Source organism: Pollicipes pollicipes, unplaced genomic scaffold, assembly GCF_011947565.3.
Source record: "Pollicipes pollicipes isolate AB1234 unplaced genomic scaffold, Ppol_2.1 Scaffold_3087;HRSCAF=3621_pilon_pilon_pilon, whole genome shotgun sequence".
Lineage (NCBI taxonomy): Eukaryota > Metazoa > Arthropoda > Thecostraca > Pollicipedomorpha > Pollicipedidae > Pollicipes > Pollicipes pollicipes.
Window position 1 is genome coordinate 17,000,457 of NW_023596225.1, and position 16,044 is coordinate 17,016,500.

At 56.8% G+C, this 16,044-nt stretch overlaps 1 protein-coding gene across 1 annotated transcript in view; it reads left to right on the forward strand.

The window, feature by feature from the left end:
* LOC119089812 (uncharacterized) overlaps window positions 1–16,044 on the forward strand; it is an 83,692-nt gene that overhangs the window by 36,939 nt on the left and 30,709 nt on the right. The window contains exons 4-5 of the mRNA XM_037212629.1: window positions 8,490–8,578; window positions 13,742–13,790. Coding sequence (XP_037068524.1) covers window positions 8,490–8,578; window positions 13,742–13,790 — 138 coding nt within the window. The remainder of the gene's footprint in view (window positions 1–8,489; window positions 8,579–13,741; window positions 13,791–16,044) is intronic.

Here is a 16,044-nt window from a genome sequence, read left to right on the forward strand (position 1 = left end):
GCTCACTCCCTGCCGGGCCCGTCCGGAAGCGAGCTGCCGCAGGGTCGCCGCCGTCCGCGAACGCCGCCGGTCGAGCGCCCATCTGAGTCCTGTCACGTACATGCCGGGCTCGGAGGAGTGTGCCGATGGGGGATCTTGGTCGACACGTCCTCCCGTTTTGTTAAGATTAGGCTTGTGCTCCTCAGTTTCGGTCGTAAATTGATCGCTTTCTCTGTTAAAAGCGCCATTTGGCATCGAATTCTCTCCGTAGGATTCTGATTAGCCACGTGCAGATCATGACTCTCCCAGCCTCGGAGGTGGGACCACAGCCGTGGAGCCGTGCTGCCCGGCCTCACCGCCGGCGGGGGGCCCACCCCCGGTGTGGCCCTCCGCCGGGCGGGGGCCGGCCAGGGCGGCACACGCTCTCCAGGTCCGGTGGGCGGGGGGGCCGCCTGCCGCTCGGTTCCCCGCCGTGCTCCGCCGCGGCTCGGTCGCGCGCGACACGGCGGCCGCAGGACTGTGGGCCGCGCTCGCTGCTACAGAGGTGGCGGTTGGTGGATGCGGCCGCGAATTGGCCGCGGTTGAGCCAGCCTGCCACCGTGGATCAGCGTCCGGTGCCGCCATGCGTCTGACGTGGGCTTTTGTGCTTGTAGTTGTGGCTTATTTTACGTGGATAGCTTTGTGTTTCATTGCCTGTAGTGCAGATGGCTTGTCGGCTCCTCGTGTGTCACGTCTTGGTCCTGGCCAGCATCCGTCCAAAAACAGGGCTTTGTTGAGCGCAAGTTTATAGAGTGCCTCATCGTGGAAGACCACACTCCAGGACTTGATGACTTTAGAACTTGGTGGCGAGGGAGTTATGTCTTTGAAAGTTATAATTAGGAACGAATGGCGCGTCAGCAAGTTTGGATTACATCGATCTTATGGCAAGGAAAAAAGTTAAATTGAGCTGATCAATGGTGTCAAACCCAGTAGGAAAAATAAACATTTTGACGCAGTTAAACGCACGCAATGTTCCGATAGATGGTGAACGATGGCAAGCTTTCAAATGGGTTCTGAATGTGACCAGTCTATCTAAGGCATGCTCCAGGAAACAGCATTGTCTGGCGCTGCCTTTTGTTTAGGAACTGAGAAACTGTGGAGCATGTGGGCCGGTTTGCTATGACAGAGGAGTTTGTAAAAAGCAACCAGTTGGACAGCATGGGGTTAATGGAGATAAAGCCGCTGTGAAGATTTGTGCTTACTTACGTTCGCTCTACACGTAATGAAATCTCATGCGAACCGACATTGTACGTCATTAATTTAATGATCTTTTAGTGTATGTCTGCATAGTAAACACGCGGAGAACTAACTGCTGGGAAGTTGGGGGCTGTTAAGTCAACATGCGCTTCAAATTATCATGTCCAGAATCAAGTTAACGATCGTTGCTCCATTGGATGGCAATTTGTTTGATGTTCTTTGCTTAAAATAATGAACCAGTCACCGTCCGATGCATTGGCCAGACCCCACTGTGCCCTCTCGTATGTTTTCGGTTGAGAATGGGCTGAAGCTCTGTGAAGAGCGGAGCTCTCTGTGGTGCAGTTTCGATGACGGCCCTGCAATGGCCTCCGGTGACTTGTTCAATCTCTTCCTGGCGGCCCTCAGGAGAGACCGGTGACGCTGGCAGTGCCGCTCGGTAGATCTATTCGTCGTGAGCCTCCACGCGGGGATTATGCCACAGCAAGCTGGTGGTCTGTTAGATGTTTTCTTCGTGACGATTGCGGCGCGGGAGTTTTGTACTGTGAGACGCACCGGATATTTGCCTCTGTTGTCACCAATGTGCGGCATGATGCTCGTAGCCAGACATTTCCTCGGTGTTGGGCTGACGAGGCGGCCATATCGCAGCGCTTTAAGACGGTTTTGTGCTGCCAGTGGCGTGAGGAAGACCGGTTATTTACGTGCGGGGCTGGCGGTTGGGTCTCGACGTCTGTGATGTATGGTCGCGAGAACCGATGTGGATCTTATCTGGGATCGGCTGCAGCTGACATATTGTCGGCAGCAGCAGCAGGAGCTTTGCTTCGGGGGCTCATGGTCGATTACCTTCAGGCTGGGTTCCTAAAGGCCCAGGATACAAGCGACACCCGTGTACACTGTTATAACACTCAGTGTAGCTTCCTGCCTCGCTGGCGGTGCTGAGGCGAGGACGCCTTCCAGTTCTCTGCTGAGAACTGCTGAGAGATGAGATGCTCGAGGAAATGCGATGATGTTATTTGCGTGGACAGAGCGGGGTGATTTGAACGGATCCAAAACCTGTGTATCGTTGTAATATTTTAACGGCGATTGGGCCCGCGGGCGGCCGCCGACGTGACAGCCGCTGCGGTAGTGGCTGAGCGCTGGCCGCTGCGCTGGCCGCTGGGCGCTACAACCAGAGGCCAGCACTGACCACAGGAGCGTGACCGACCCTCCCCCGAATCCGGGGCAGGTGTTCCCAGGACTACCGGAAAAACAGGTTTGTGATGGGAAATAGCCTTAAGAAGTTTTTACCGCCTTAAACAGTTTTTTAGTTGTTCATGAAAACGAGATATAACAGGGAGAACAAAACAATTAATAAGAAGCATGGAAGAACGCAGTTATGTTACCCGCGTCCGGCGCCTTTCTACGACACGTCATGTCGAAGTCCAGCTCACGTCAACGATGCCGGCTATGCGTTCACTTCGGATGCGTGCCATCAAGAGCAGGCGGAAGGTGCCCCAGTTCCTGGTGCGGCGGTATATTGACCGACGCCGCGGCAACCTGCAATTCCGTCTCATCCAAAAGCCGTCGCGCCTTGCCGGGAACCGCACTGCCCAGCGTTTTTCGCCTGGCTCTGCCATGTGTTGGCCTGATTTTGGCTGACAGTGACTAAGGGTTCGCTAATAAATGATACGTGTTTCACATTCAGGATAAGAGTGATGCGTTTCTGGATGGCACAAATTTAAGTGGAAACGCGAGTCAAATGCTGTACAACACAACGTAGTTGTCACTCTCGGTTCGTTGCGTTGTGCAAGTTGCGTGTTGGGCATTCCATCTGTTTGTACGCATTGTGAAAACGTCCGCTCATCATTCCAGCGGCCATTTTATCCGTTTGTACGCATTGTGAAGACGTCCGCTCATCATTCCAGCGGCGTTTTATCCGTTTGTACGCATTGTGAAAACGTCCGCTCATCATTCCAGCGGCCGTTTTATATCCGTTTGTACGCATTGTGAAAACGTCCGCTCATCATTCCAGCGGCCGTTTTTTATCCGTTTGTACGCATTGTAAAACGTCCGCTCATCATTCCAGCGGCCGTTTTATCCGTTCGTACGCATTGTGAAAACGTCCGCTCATCATTCCAGCGGCCGTTTTAATCCGTTTGTACGCATTGTGAAGACGTCCGCTGACGATCCCAGCAGCCCTTGCTGTTGCCCACCGAAGCAGGACGACAGGAGAATGGGAATAGTTTCACGGCCGCGGTTACCCAATTGTCGATCCTGGTCACGGGTCGGGTGGGCGCAAACACACAATCCTGGCCCACTTTGAAGTCATAAAGGTTCGCCCGCGAGAGAAATATAGCCTCTCCCATTGCATTTCAGTCACGTCGTTTTTTTAGCCTCTATTTGCGCACCTAATAAGGTTATTTCCGTAGATTCTTGAAACCCACGGGGAATTTGAGGATAAGACGAGCCGGAGTAGATAAAGGACATGGCAGTTTTGAGGATGAGAGGAGCCGGAATAGATAAAGGGCATAACAGTTTTGGTCGCTGTACCGAGCGCGGAGTTTTTTTCACAGAGGCTACCAGAGACGGGTGGTGGGGGTGGGGGGGGTTTCTCCAACGGCGTTATATCCAAGAGAAATCGTGCAGGAATCGGTTATGGTGACCGGTTTCTCTTGGCACGTGTCTATCAGGGTCTGTATCGCTGCCGGCTTTCCCAGTGGAAGCCGTGTTAAGCCCGTGAAATGTAGGTCGGTGACGGGCCTCCATACATCTCTCCATAACGTGAGAATAATCCGGGCTGCACGTGCTCCGCCGTCACCTGCGCGTCGCTGCGTGTGTCCGTGCGCCCGCAGCCAGCCGCCGCCGGGTGTGAGCCCCGATGATGCGGGCGTATTATGCAGGCAAGCACGGCCGCCCCGCCGGCCGTCAGGGCCGGGCGGTGGCCCGCCCCACGGAGTTCGCCCCGTCGTGGCGGCGCTGTCTGTGCTCGTGTCGGTGTCTTTCGGTGTCGGTGTCGGTGTCAGTTTCATGTCCGTGTCCGTGTCTGTGTGCGGGTCCGTGTCCGGGTCCGTGGTCCATGTTAGTGTCGGTTTTGGTGTCTCCATTGGTGTTGGTGTCAGTGTCTGTATCGATGCCGGTGCCGGGGCCGGTGCCGGGTCGTGTCGGTGTCGTTGCCGTTGCCAGTGCCGGTGTTGATTGCGGTGTCGATGGCTGGTGTCTGTGTCGGTGTCGGTGCCGGTGTCGGTGCCGTTGTCGGCGTCAGTGTTGTTGCCGGTGCCGATGTCATTGCCAATACTGGTGTACGTCGGTGTCTGTCGGTGTCGGGCGCCGATTCGGCATCAATATCGATGTCGGTACTGATGTCTTTTGGTGTCGGTGTCTGGACAAGCGAGCGGCGCGGCCGGCGTTCGGCGGGCGACGGCGCGGCAACTGATGGTCACTCTGAGCCGGCGCCGGCCGCGGCTGAACGCGTCCGGGTGATGGGCCTGCTTCCGGCCTGCCCGGCTCGAGGCCGAGACGACGCCCTCGGCGCCGCGCGCTGGCCGGCCGCCCAGCGGTGGCCCTCGCGCCGGTGGGGGCCTCTCCGGCGCCTGGTGTCCGGCACGGCGCCGCCTGGACCCACAAACACCTGGCCGTCCACCGAGAGGTGGCACTGTCGTGCGTTACTGCGCGCCGCGTGCCACGGGCTCCGAGATGTCAGCAATTATTGAACACCAATTAGTGGAAAGGGGCTGCCGCGGCAAGCGGTCGGAGAGCTCGCATTAGTATGCTGCGCGGCATCGTCTGGTGGCTGGTGCTGCGCCTGCATTAATGAAAGGCGCGCGGGATATAACATTTATACATTGCCGAAGTTGTTGGATTCGTTCGACTCACGTGAGTGGAGCCTCCCCCACAGCGTGCACGCTGCCGTGTTCGGCCGCCTTCCGGGGCCCTCTGCTGGCGGTAATTGCGTCTCCGGACCGGCGGCGGTCTCAGTTTGGGATTTGTCGATAATGGGCTCGGCTCAGGATATAACTGAAGTGCTTGGCCCGGCAAACATGTTTGGCTCCCGGCCGGACCGGTCAGCCGTGTAGCGGAAGTCGGCTGACGTTGGCTCCTAGGTCACGTGATGTCGGAACGGCGCGGAACAAAGCCGGCTTCGGTCGTATCTGGCTAAAAGATTGCTGTGGTGATGTGCCCAGCTAAGGGCACCGTGCTTTGGAGGTGGACTCAAGGCGGTCGATTCGACTGGGCTGTTCAGGGCAGTTCATCAAGCTCTGCTGGTTTTAGCATCTGCTATGAGTCTGTAGACCGTTCGGGAACAACATGCCAACTGATTACCAATAATGAACCTGGTTTTGCTGTCCCATCGAATGTTCGCTGGCGGATTCTTCGCTCAAGAAATATTGAAGCGTAATCATCATCTCCGTTTTGAAGGGTGTAAATGTAGAGACAGGTGACATGTAATCATGGTCAGCGCAGACGAATTTTTGTGAGGATTACTTTAGCTATGAATTGATCGAGCGCCGCGCAGAGCCACGCTGGTCGGCACTGAACCCTCCCAGCCGGATAATGCAACCTCCAGCTGATGATTGATGATCTGATGATCTGATGATCTGATGACTGATCTCGTCCCCGTGGGTCATACCAGGTTTTTGTGATTTATTCTTAAACTCATGGTCATAACGCCAGCTAACGCCATTCCTTATGCCGCATCTGTGGCCGCGGAGGTTTTTGCGCGCCGCATAATGCACTGGAGCCAGCGCACATATCAGAAATATTAACTAAGGCTTTTTAAAACCCCAACGGCATTCGTCATTACGAATGCCGTTGGGGTTATGCCGTTCATCTCGTGAAATAGGCGGGCAAGGCATGTTTATCATGCCGGTATCTTTGTCTTCTTTCCCGACTCATACCGCACACACGCAAATGAGTAATTTTCCTTTTGAGCGTACCCAGGACGCCCTTCAAAAGCGCCGCCTCTGCTGGGAGCTCCGGCGAGTTTGGGCGTGATCAAAGGGAGCTGCTGGGTTGAAGAAACCATTCCCAGGGTGGCCCGCTCCCCAAGCCATTTGATCTTCAGCGGTTTCCATGCTGGCGCGGCGTTCGCGCCGTTACAAGGTCACAAGCGGCTGAATCGCCGCGCCGGGCGCCTTGCACTCGGCGGGAGTTTCCACGCGGCCGTGTGGACCGGCCCGCGCCGCCGGTGCGTCGTCGCAGCCGCGCCCCGGGCGGAGCCGTCCAGGCCGGAGCCGCGTGGCGCCGGTGTCGCGGCGCGGGCGGCTGTCGCGTGAGGCAAGGCGGGCTGATGCTCGGTGGCTGCCCGCCCGATGGTCTTGCGACGTCGGCTCTGAGGGGCTCGTGCCTGAGCGCCGCCGCCGCCGCCACGCTGAGGGCCGCCGCAGGTCCCGCCAGTCGGTCCGCTTCTGCCGGCATTCTTGTTGTGTGTTTTGGGCTCGGTTGGGGTTGGTTTTGATCTCTTGGGGTTGGGGTTGGGGATTGGGGTTGATTTCTTTCGGTCTGAGCTGACCGTTTCTGGGCTGGAGGATTGAGAAGAGAGGTAAACAGAGGTGCTGGTGCTGTGGTCGTACTGAGATGCTGTGATCCCGAGACTCGCCTCACATAGATACCGCGATCCCGAGACTCGCCTCACATAGATACCGCGATCCCGAGACTCGCCTCACTGAGATACCGCGATCCCGAGACTCGCCTCACATAGATACCGCGATCCCGAGACTCGCCTCACAGAGATACCGCGATCCCGAGACTCGCCTCACAGAGACACCGCGATCCCGAGACTCGCCTCACAGGAACCGCGATCCCGAAACTCGCCTCACAGAGGTACCCACGATCCCCGAGATTCGCCTCACAGAGGTCCGCAATCCCGAGACTCGGCCTCACAGAGATACGGCGATCCCGAGACTCGCCTCACAGAGAGCGCTACCGCGTCGCAGGCGCCGATGCGCAGATGTGCGAGTGAGACTGCAATCCGAGGCGGTCGTCATGCTGACCTCCGCTGACAGCAGCGGTCGTGCACACACGCGTGAGAAGACCCTGGATAGAAATGGCGCTCGCGCCATCCACTGTGAGGGTCGGCGGTCACCGGAGCGGCGGCAGCCGGCGTGCGACGCCCATTGTCCAGCGAGGGCCGGAGAGCCCCGCTCGGGGGCGATCAGAGCGCCGCTGGCGGTCCGCGCCGGCTGCCGCGCTCCGCCCCAGCGACACGGCAGGAGCTCGCCGCCGTCTCCGCGTCCGGCCGCCGCCGGTCGACGCGCGGCGACCATCGCCGGCGAGGCTGACGGTGCAGGGGCCTCGCCACCGTGCGCCCCGCGCCGCTGTGGGCTGGTGTGCGTGCTGCGGAGGCGCTTTCGGGTCCATCTGTGGGGTGTCCGGGCTTGTCTTTGGTTCACTGATCCGAATAGAGATTGGTGGGCGTTTCGCCTTGTCCAGTTGCACGCATCATTACGTAAGGGTGGTAACCTCATGTGGAAAGCAGTAGCATCGACGGTCACCGTTATGGCCTGCGTGGTTTTGTTACACGTAATTGGTATGCGTTTTCGAATGTTCAGAGAATTTGGCATTCATCCAGCTGATTGTGTCGGAATGAAGCTGGCTGGAGAAGCTGCGTCATTATTAAAGTTAATCTACATCCCTAAAGAGCGTGGTGAAAGACGCATTCCATCCGTGCTTGGTCTTTCCGCGGATCTTTTCGTTCTCAGCGCCAGGCTCGTCGCACTGGTATTGCGTTCCGTCTTTTGCTTGCGCCGTGCGTCATCACGGGTACGAACAAACCCTATGCCAACCTTCAACCGGCAGCTGTATAAGTAGAGTGACATCTAACAAACACCTCCCCCCCCCCCCTAAAAGTACACCGTTCCTGCCATGCATCTCATGTGCTGTGCTGGCACGCCCATCACCGATATCATCAAGATCATCAGGACCACTGCTTTGTTAGCCGACGCCATTTTGTTTTGCTTGGCTAGAAATGATTGCATGACGGAGTCACGTAGCGCTTGAATTGCGTCGATAACGAGCCCATCAGACAAGAGTGCACTGCTGTGTTTCATTCCAACGAACGTGACCGTGGATGGTCAGATCCGGCCTGTGCCAGACCTTTGCTGTTACGCTCATCGCACCCAAAATGGATCAAGTCTTTTTCGGAGGTTCTGGGTGCGGCAATCCTCAGTGGAATGAGCAGCCTCTATGCTCTGTCGTTGTGCTCGCCGTAAAGAGAATGGCAGGTCTGTTCCGATGCGGCAGAATGGTGTAGTGAGAGCCGTCCTGCGGACCCCAGCTGACGACCGCTGCCTTCATTGCAGGGAGTGTCGATCTGCCGGATAACCAGCCGTTCGCCGTCGACGAGAATGAGGGCCTGTCCGGATACGACAAGAACCTTTATCTCTACAGCGTAAGTCGTCGGAACGCCCGTCACGCAGCTGATGTGGGGATGGACGCTCGCACGGTTCTGGGAACGTTGCGTAGATTAAGAACCGCGCTCGGCTTGTGCAACACCAGAGTTCGCTTGATGCTTGTTTTTCACCAGTGACGCAATGACGGGCCACAATGGCGTATACGTCGGCCGCGTCTGCCTCGGTGTGGACGTCTCCCCAGCTCATCGACGCCCCGCTGTCCAGCGAGGGGACGTGCCCCGGTGCCAGCGGTGTGGAAGTCGCAGTGCCGCTTGTGCCCCGCTTCCCGCCGTTCGGCAGTGGCGGGCCCATACAGCCTGGCTGGGCACGGCTCTGGCGTATTAAGGTCGCACTGGGCGCATGCGGGGCTTCATTAGCCCTGCGCGCATCACCGCGATAGATCGCCTCATTTGCAGTCAGGACGCGTTTCGCCATAGCCAAACACTTGTTACGTGTGCACTTCTTTTTTATTTTTGGGGGGCTGATGTCTCACTTGGGCTTGGCGCATTTGTGCCGTCGGTGTCCCGGTGGTGATTGCTGCTAGCGTCTGCTGCAAGGCATTGGTCGTGGTGGACACCCGTTGTTGCTCTTTGCGTTATTATTGGCGCTGATGTTGCAAACCGGTCGTCATTGAGCGGCTTGTACCCGTGACCCAGACCCGGTTCCTTGGGCGGAGCGGCCGATGCTGCTGGGAAGGCCAGCCGATGGCCGCTATCCATCAGTGAATCTTCTTAAACCATTGCATTTGTTCCGATGGCTCACTGATCGCAGAGTCGTATCGATTCCACCGTTCTTGAACCAACAATGTCGAACTTTGTCAACAATGTCATCGTTGCTTTCGACACTCCCGCGTGCGAGCGCCGTGTAATGCGGTCTTCAGCAGGACCAGCTCTAAGTCAGCGGGCCGTGCGGCAGATTCGATCAGTGAGCCCTCCCGCTGCTGGGCCCGGCTCGCCGGCTGGTCGATGGGTGGCGTCATCAGTCACAGCTGTGTCGTCGGTCGTGCGCGGGCTCTGCCTGTGGGTGTGAAAACATAGAGGAAGCGAGCAGCCATGTGACAGCGGGTGCACCGCCGGACAATAACAACAGGAGAGACGCCGACGTTTCATTAAGATTCCGTGGCGCGTGAAAAACGCGCGCCTCGTGGTCCTGCAGTGGCTTATTGCATTTTTCGTAGCATTAAACCAAAAAGGCCAATGCACGCCGAGGTGTGAAGTAGGCCAGCTCACAATGCGCAGCACACCCTGTCAATCGATGTGCTTTAACTAACAAAGGAACAGGTAGTCTAAATTCTGCAGTACTCAACAAATGTTGCAGACTCTTTGCACCAAAAAAGTGGTTACAGTCATCCTAGGTACAATTATCTAAATGCTGTGACCTTGGACCCGACATGTAACGTCATCCATCAACGACAGGCTAACGGATTGGTATGTGCCGAGGTCGCACGATCCAGGGATATCTCTGGCCTTTTAGATCAGCCAGATTGGGCCATTTTTTCAACACTGGTTTCAAAGATCCCCAGGGTGGGCGGTGGGGAGGTTAAATGTCCGGGCCAACAAATGGAAGGTGGTGAATGTGCCACCAAATGGCATTCCTGTATGGTTCACTCAGTGTGTCGTGCCACATTTCGGTGGGCAGGAAAGCCTTCACAAATGCAACTTCCTGCCTGCTGACATTTAATGTGGCCGAACCATATTTCGATTCATTTGCATTGTTAATCCAATCCGGGAAGTGTTCATTAGTTTTCCGAGGCGTTCGGGCCAACATTGGCGTGCAACAAACTAGCGGGATGCGTCGGCGGTGAGGGCAGAGGTAATCATAATGGCTTGTAAATGAATCTATGCGCGTTAAAGCGGTTTTATAAGCTTTTTAGCTCGGTGAAAGTTTTTGCAAGTGTGTGTCCCTGCTGGAATCATCACTAACGAGTTCGTCTTCTGTGATCGCCGCGGTTCAGCATAGTTCGTGCAGTCGGCAATTTGTTTCTTTTCCGCTCCCCCAGCTAGAAGACCGCTGCGCTTCGCCCTGATCAACCCCACGGCACTCCAGTACATTGGTAGGCGGCATCGCCATTAGTCGCACCGTTCAGCGGCGATGACAGGTAGCAATAAATTTGAACTGGAATCAAGCTGGTGCCCGTATTCCCAGACGCGTCCTTATCGATTCATACAGTCTGATGCTTGTTGAGAATATGATGGCATAGTCCATAGCGTGGCAAGCATCAATTTTGGCTTGGCGTCCACGCTCATGGCACACATATGTCGGCTCTCTGTCTGGCTTCTGGTATGCGCAGGCATATGTAGTGCATATGGAAGATGGAGAAGCTTCTTCTGCTCTGGCCAACAGCATTCCAGAATAATACTGCGCCTGTCTCAGGTATAAAATGGCCTACTCTTGAAGCGTGCTCATGTATCCACTTATTAACTCTTCACGCCAGCGTCTATTGGACTGGTACGTTACTTGGTTCCGCCGCACTCCATGGGCACCTAGGTGTCAAATACACGTAAATAAGAATAAACTGGGAGTGAAACTCGTCACGATTCGTCCGGTCTATCAAAATAGCTGGTACGCTTTACTCTGGCAGCGCATTTTTTCTCGTTATTTTCTATCCGGCTGGTCATGTTTATGTATTTGAGCCCACGGGAACGAACCATTAAGTGCTGTAAACATGAAATGACAAATATGTATATAATGATGAAATTAGAAAGAAATGCACTCCCGGAATAAATCTTTGCGGTTATTTCGATAGCCCTGACTACAAACCACCGTACTACTTGTTTTTTTTTTCAACCATTTCATATTTGGTACCAAATTAAGTCCCGGTCCAATACGGCTTACGTGAAAAGGGCTGATATGTCCCGATCCCTTTTGACCCAAAAAGTAGTGACGCCATTCCACGTGCGCTGCGTCGCTGAACATTGCTGGTCACGCGGCCTGATAGTTGTGTTGTTTTCCATATTAACGTGCGACGATGCGTAAGAGCGCGGGCAGAGACCGACGCCGTGGAGCCGCTGGCTGGGCACAGCGGCGGCGTCCGTCTCGAACACCCGGCGGCCAGCGCCGCGGTCGGCCTTAAGCTCGGGTTTCCGTGGCAAGTCCGGTGTCTTGCCCGCAGGGCCTTGGTGCCAACCTGCGGCTGCCAGTGTTACAGGCTGCACGGATTGCTGGATAGGGTTTCCTGACGGCGATCCAAACGTTCCGTGTATTTTTTCCCCGTCGTTCTGCCTGGTGTAGTGTAGATGGCATGTCACTCTGCTTGAAAGCATACATTTGAATTTCGGAGCACTTTTCCGTGCACACGAATAACGTTCACCTAATCTTCGCATGGTTTGGGCTGCTTGTATTGTTTTTTTCCTACCTCTGATTAAGTGCTTAACCTTTGTGAAAAACAACGTTTCATATGGGTGGCGCATTCTGAGTAATTGCCTCGCTGGCAACATTATGCAGTACGTTTGGCTGGAAGCAGGCGGCGCTGGATGGCCCCAAGAGGAAAGAGCAGCGCGGAGGTTTATCTCGCCCCGCACCCCGCGAAGCTGCTGAACTTTGGACGCGCAACTCAGCAACGGGCGGGCACGATCACGGCACTCGCTGAGTGTGCGGAACACTGTTAGAAATGGCTGCTCAAAGTGTGCCGATGTGGCCGCTCAGATATTAAAGTTTGGGAAAAAGCTTTGCAGAGTCGCTGTGGGATGGCGAACGGCGCTTGTCGGGCTCAGTGTGAACCACGTTGAGGCCATTTCCGTTTAGTTTTGCAGAAGTGTGTTACCAAATTATGTCAGTGGAATGCCGCTGCGAGTCGACGCATGTGGGACGTGAAGGTTAGTCCCAGCGTTCCCTAGCGAGCATGCCAAACAGGCTGTTTGGAGCATTGCCATCAAGCCCAGTGTGCCGGGAAGCCTCGCCCTTTAAATGCGTCGGGCGCCCGCATGTCGCGTTCAGGAAGCGGCCGTCCGATACGACGCGCCGGCAGACGAGTAGCATTATCATTCCAGGCGGTCTGAACCGCTCGCCATTCACGGCCGGCGTTGTCATTTCCAGGAATGCCGTTTTTGCGGCTATTCATCTGCCGGGCGCCGCACTCGTCGGCTTTCAGGCTAACGTGATCAAGGGGCGCTGAGGATCGGACGAGCGGGCGCGTCCTTTTGTCCGCCGTTCGCCGAGCTTCAGACTTGATCAATACGGGCACGACCGTGGACTATCAGCTGCTCAGCCACCGGGCGAAACACTCACCGGGGCGGGCGTCGGCGCCGCCGCGCCGCTCCGGCCCCACACACGCGCGCACTGCGAGTTGACCGGCGCTCGTGACAGGCTGCGAGTCGAACTACGCCGCCGCAACTTGGGCCACTAAATCACTCGGCTGACGGCGGGCTGTGTCACAGCCGAACCGAACTCTGATGCGTTTGGAAGCTAACTGTGCAATAATTACGACGCGTCAAGCTGCTCGGGTCGTTAGGCCGGCGTAGTTCACGGCCGTCGGTCGCGGGCGAGCAGCGCCGCCCGGTCGCTCCCTGGCTCGAACCGAACAATGCTCAATCCCGCTCAAGCACTGGATCAGCCCGGCCGCTGAATCGGCTCGGCTTTGATGGCGTACAAGTGTGCCCCCCCCCCCCTTCCCCTTGTCTGCCGTCGATGTCCGGCCGTCCCGCACTCATTACATCAAAGACAGACGTGCCCCTGCGCCCTGAGAACACTGGCCGCGTTCAATCCCTGGGCGTGCGATGGTTTGGAAGCGGCCGAGACATAATGCCCGCTTGCCGGGTCCACCGTCACGCTTGCGGTAGATTTGTAGCGCCACCAGCGGCGCGGCTGGGCGAGCGGTAGGTCAGGATGCGCGGCACGCCAGTCTAGAGTGACCCCGGCCGCCCTGAACAGCCGCCGTTCCCGGATATTAACGGAGGGCCCCCGGCGACAGTGGGTGGCTTCAGGGGCAGATGAGCGACGGCCGTGTTGCGGCTCGGTTGGCCGGAACCTCTTCCGCTCCAGGCACGACGAGAAGGTAGCCTTGGGGTGCCTCTCGGCTGGAGAGCACTTGTGCCTTTGAATAGCGTGATCGGGAAGCCGAAATCGCGGTACGGCACATAACATAGCGCCCCAGTACTGACGACTGATATGATGTTGCCGCTGGGGACTTTTAGGGCGTCTGACGTCGCTGCCGTGTCCCACAGGAGGAGCTGGAAGAGCGGCCACGCGTGGTGTCACTGGTCTCACTCGCTGGCCAACTACAACGCCATCATCCCGTCGGCCAACGACCATGACCAGAAGCCGGTGCGGCGGACAGACCAGCTCGGTGAGTGCGACCACGCAGACGCCGGCGGGCGTGCGGGGCCGGCACGTCGAGCTCACGTGAGTGAGCTGCCGAGAGTCGCTGTTGGTATAGCCACGCCATGAAACGTGAGGCGTCTTCTGACGGTCGAAGCACGTACGACGCCGCTTCTGATGTGCGCTCCAGTTCATTGACCGCCGTCGGAAGATTGTGTGTGCCGCTCAGCGCCGTTGTTTGGCTTTGCGTGCGCGGGATCCCCGGGTTATCTGTTGGCGGAACGACTGCCGGGCGTGATCGCGCTGCCCGCAGTGGGCGACAACTGTGTCGGTGATGGAACTGCCGCTCCGCTCGTAAAACCAGCAACGGCGCCCAATTCGAAGTCTCAAGTTTTGCCCGCTCTCCGCGCCGCGATAAACAGATGAAACGACCCAAGTTCTGCCGCCGAGCGCGACCGAAATCGGACGATTGGTTTGCGGTCCGGCATCTCCCGCTGCCGGCGGCGCGTCGGACCGCAGCTGATGTTGCCTCGAGCTGTGGTGGCCGCCTCCGCCGGTCGTCCGCCGGTCGGGGCGGCCCGTCGGGTCATCGGCGCGGCCGTGTGAAGCGCGTCGGCGGCGCCCGTCTCTGAGATGCAGCGGGAATTGGGCCGGGTCGGCCCACCAAGCGGCCGTCAGCCCGGCTCTAACGATGTGCTCCGCGACCCGCGCTCCGACCCATCTCGTAGCTTGTTGCCATACAGGTGCGTCGAGTGGGCTTGCGGGCCGCTCCCGGTCGGCGGGCCGGATGGTCCACGCTCCCCGGTCCGGATCGCCGTCGCACGGTGTCTGAGGGTCGCCTCAGATCCCTGGGGAACAGGACCGTGGTGACGCCGTCGATAGGACCGCGTGACACCGAGCGGCGCATAGGGTGCACGGGGGTTGGCGATGCGCCTCCCCGACGCCTCGAAGCACGTGGTTAGATTGTGTACTGACGCATCAAAGTGCATCGGTCATGCAGTGTGAAATCCCAGCCAGCGGTCATGGCCACAGCACCAGTGATGTGCGCAGTGTTGGTCCGTAACCAGAATTTCACAGTTGCCGATTCGGAGCGCTGTTCACAGCGGCTCGTGCGTCTCGAAGGCATTGTGTTAGGGTGCGCGCGACGTACCACTTTGTTGTCTGGTTTGTCTCATGTAGCTTGATTTAGAGGCTGCCTTTTTAGAGCCGCCTCTGTCGGTGATCAGATTTCTCGACCTCCTAGCGTTTTTGCCGATCACGTTATCGTCCAGTTTGGGGCGAAATTATAACACGGGTATGTGACGGGACGTCTGTAATTGCTTGTGACTTTCAGGCGGCATTTTCCTGCATTTTGCAAAACATTGGAGCTGGAACAGGACTAATCTGTGCTATCTCCACCCGGTTTCACTTCTTTCTCTGGAGAAATCAAACAGCACCGGGCGGTTTTGCAACCGAGTTGTTTTATTCGGCGTAACTGGCGGGCCACTGGCTGCAGACACAAAAGAGACGCTCGGGAGACGTTTGTCTTTTCAGCATCAAATTGTCATCTTCTCCGCTGCCCCCCAGGCGCGCCGCCATCTTGTCTGGCTAACGCCCGCCTGTGGAAATGGAAATGGCAGAGCCAACAGTGGCCGGGAAGCTATGGGTGATGTTAGTCAAATGCGATTGTCATGCTGTCAGCTAGAGGAGCAAAACTGAAACGACACCGTATTGAATTTGCATGGCTGAATGTCAGCTTTGCCGGCCGCCAACTACTTCGACAGTGGCGGTGGCCGTTATTTGACGTTATTGGGCCAGAGCATTCCCACGCGAGTTTGAGAGATGCGGTTTGTGGTGGAGAGACGCGGCTCCAGACACGGGGCGTGGTTGTATGCTATGTTACCTTATTTTTCCTTGACGTCCTTTGACGTGCTGTTGTTGCGATCGCGGAAGTCTTGGTGGTACGTTCATATTGTTCAGATCATATTGATGTTATTATTTTATTGCTCCTGCCCTTTCTGCACTTTGTTTGCAGTAGATTGGTACAGGTTGCAGGGAAGAGAAGAGAGAGAGAGAGAGAGAGAGAGAGAGAGAGAAGAGAGAGAAGAGAAGAGAGAGAGAGAGAGAGGAGAGGAGAGAGAGAGAGATGAGAGAGAGAGAGAAGAGAGAGGAGAGAAGAGATAGAGAGAGAGAGAGGAAGAGAGAGAGAGAGAGAAGAGAGAGAGAGAGA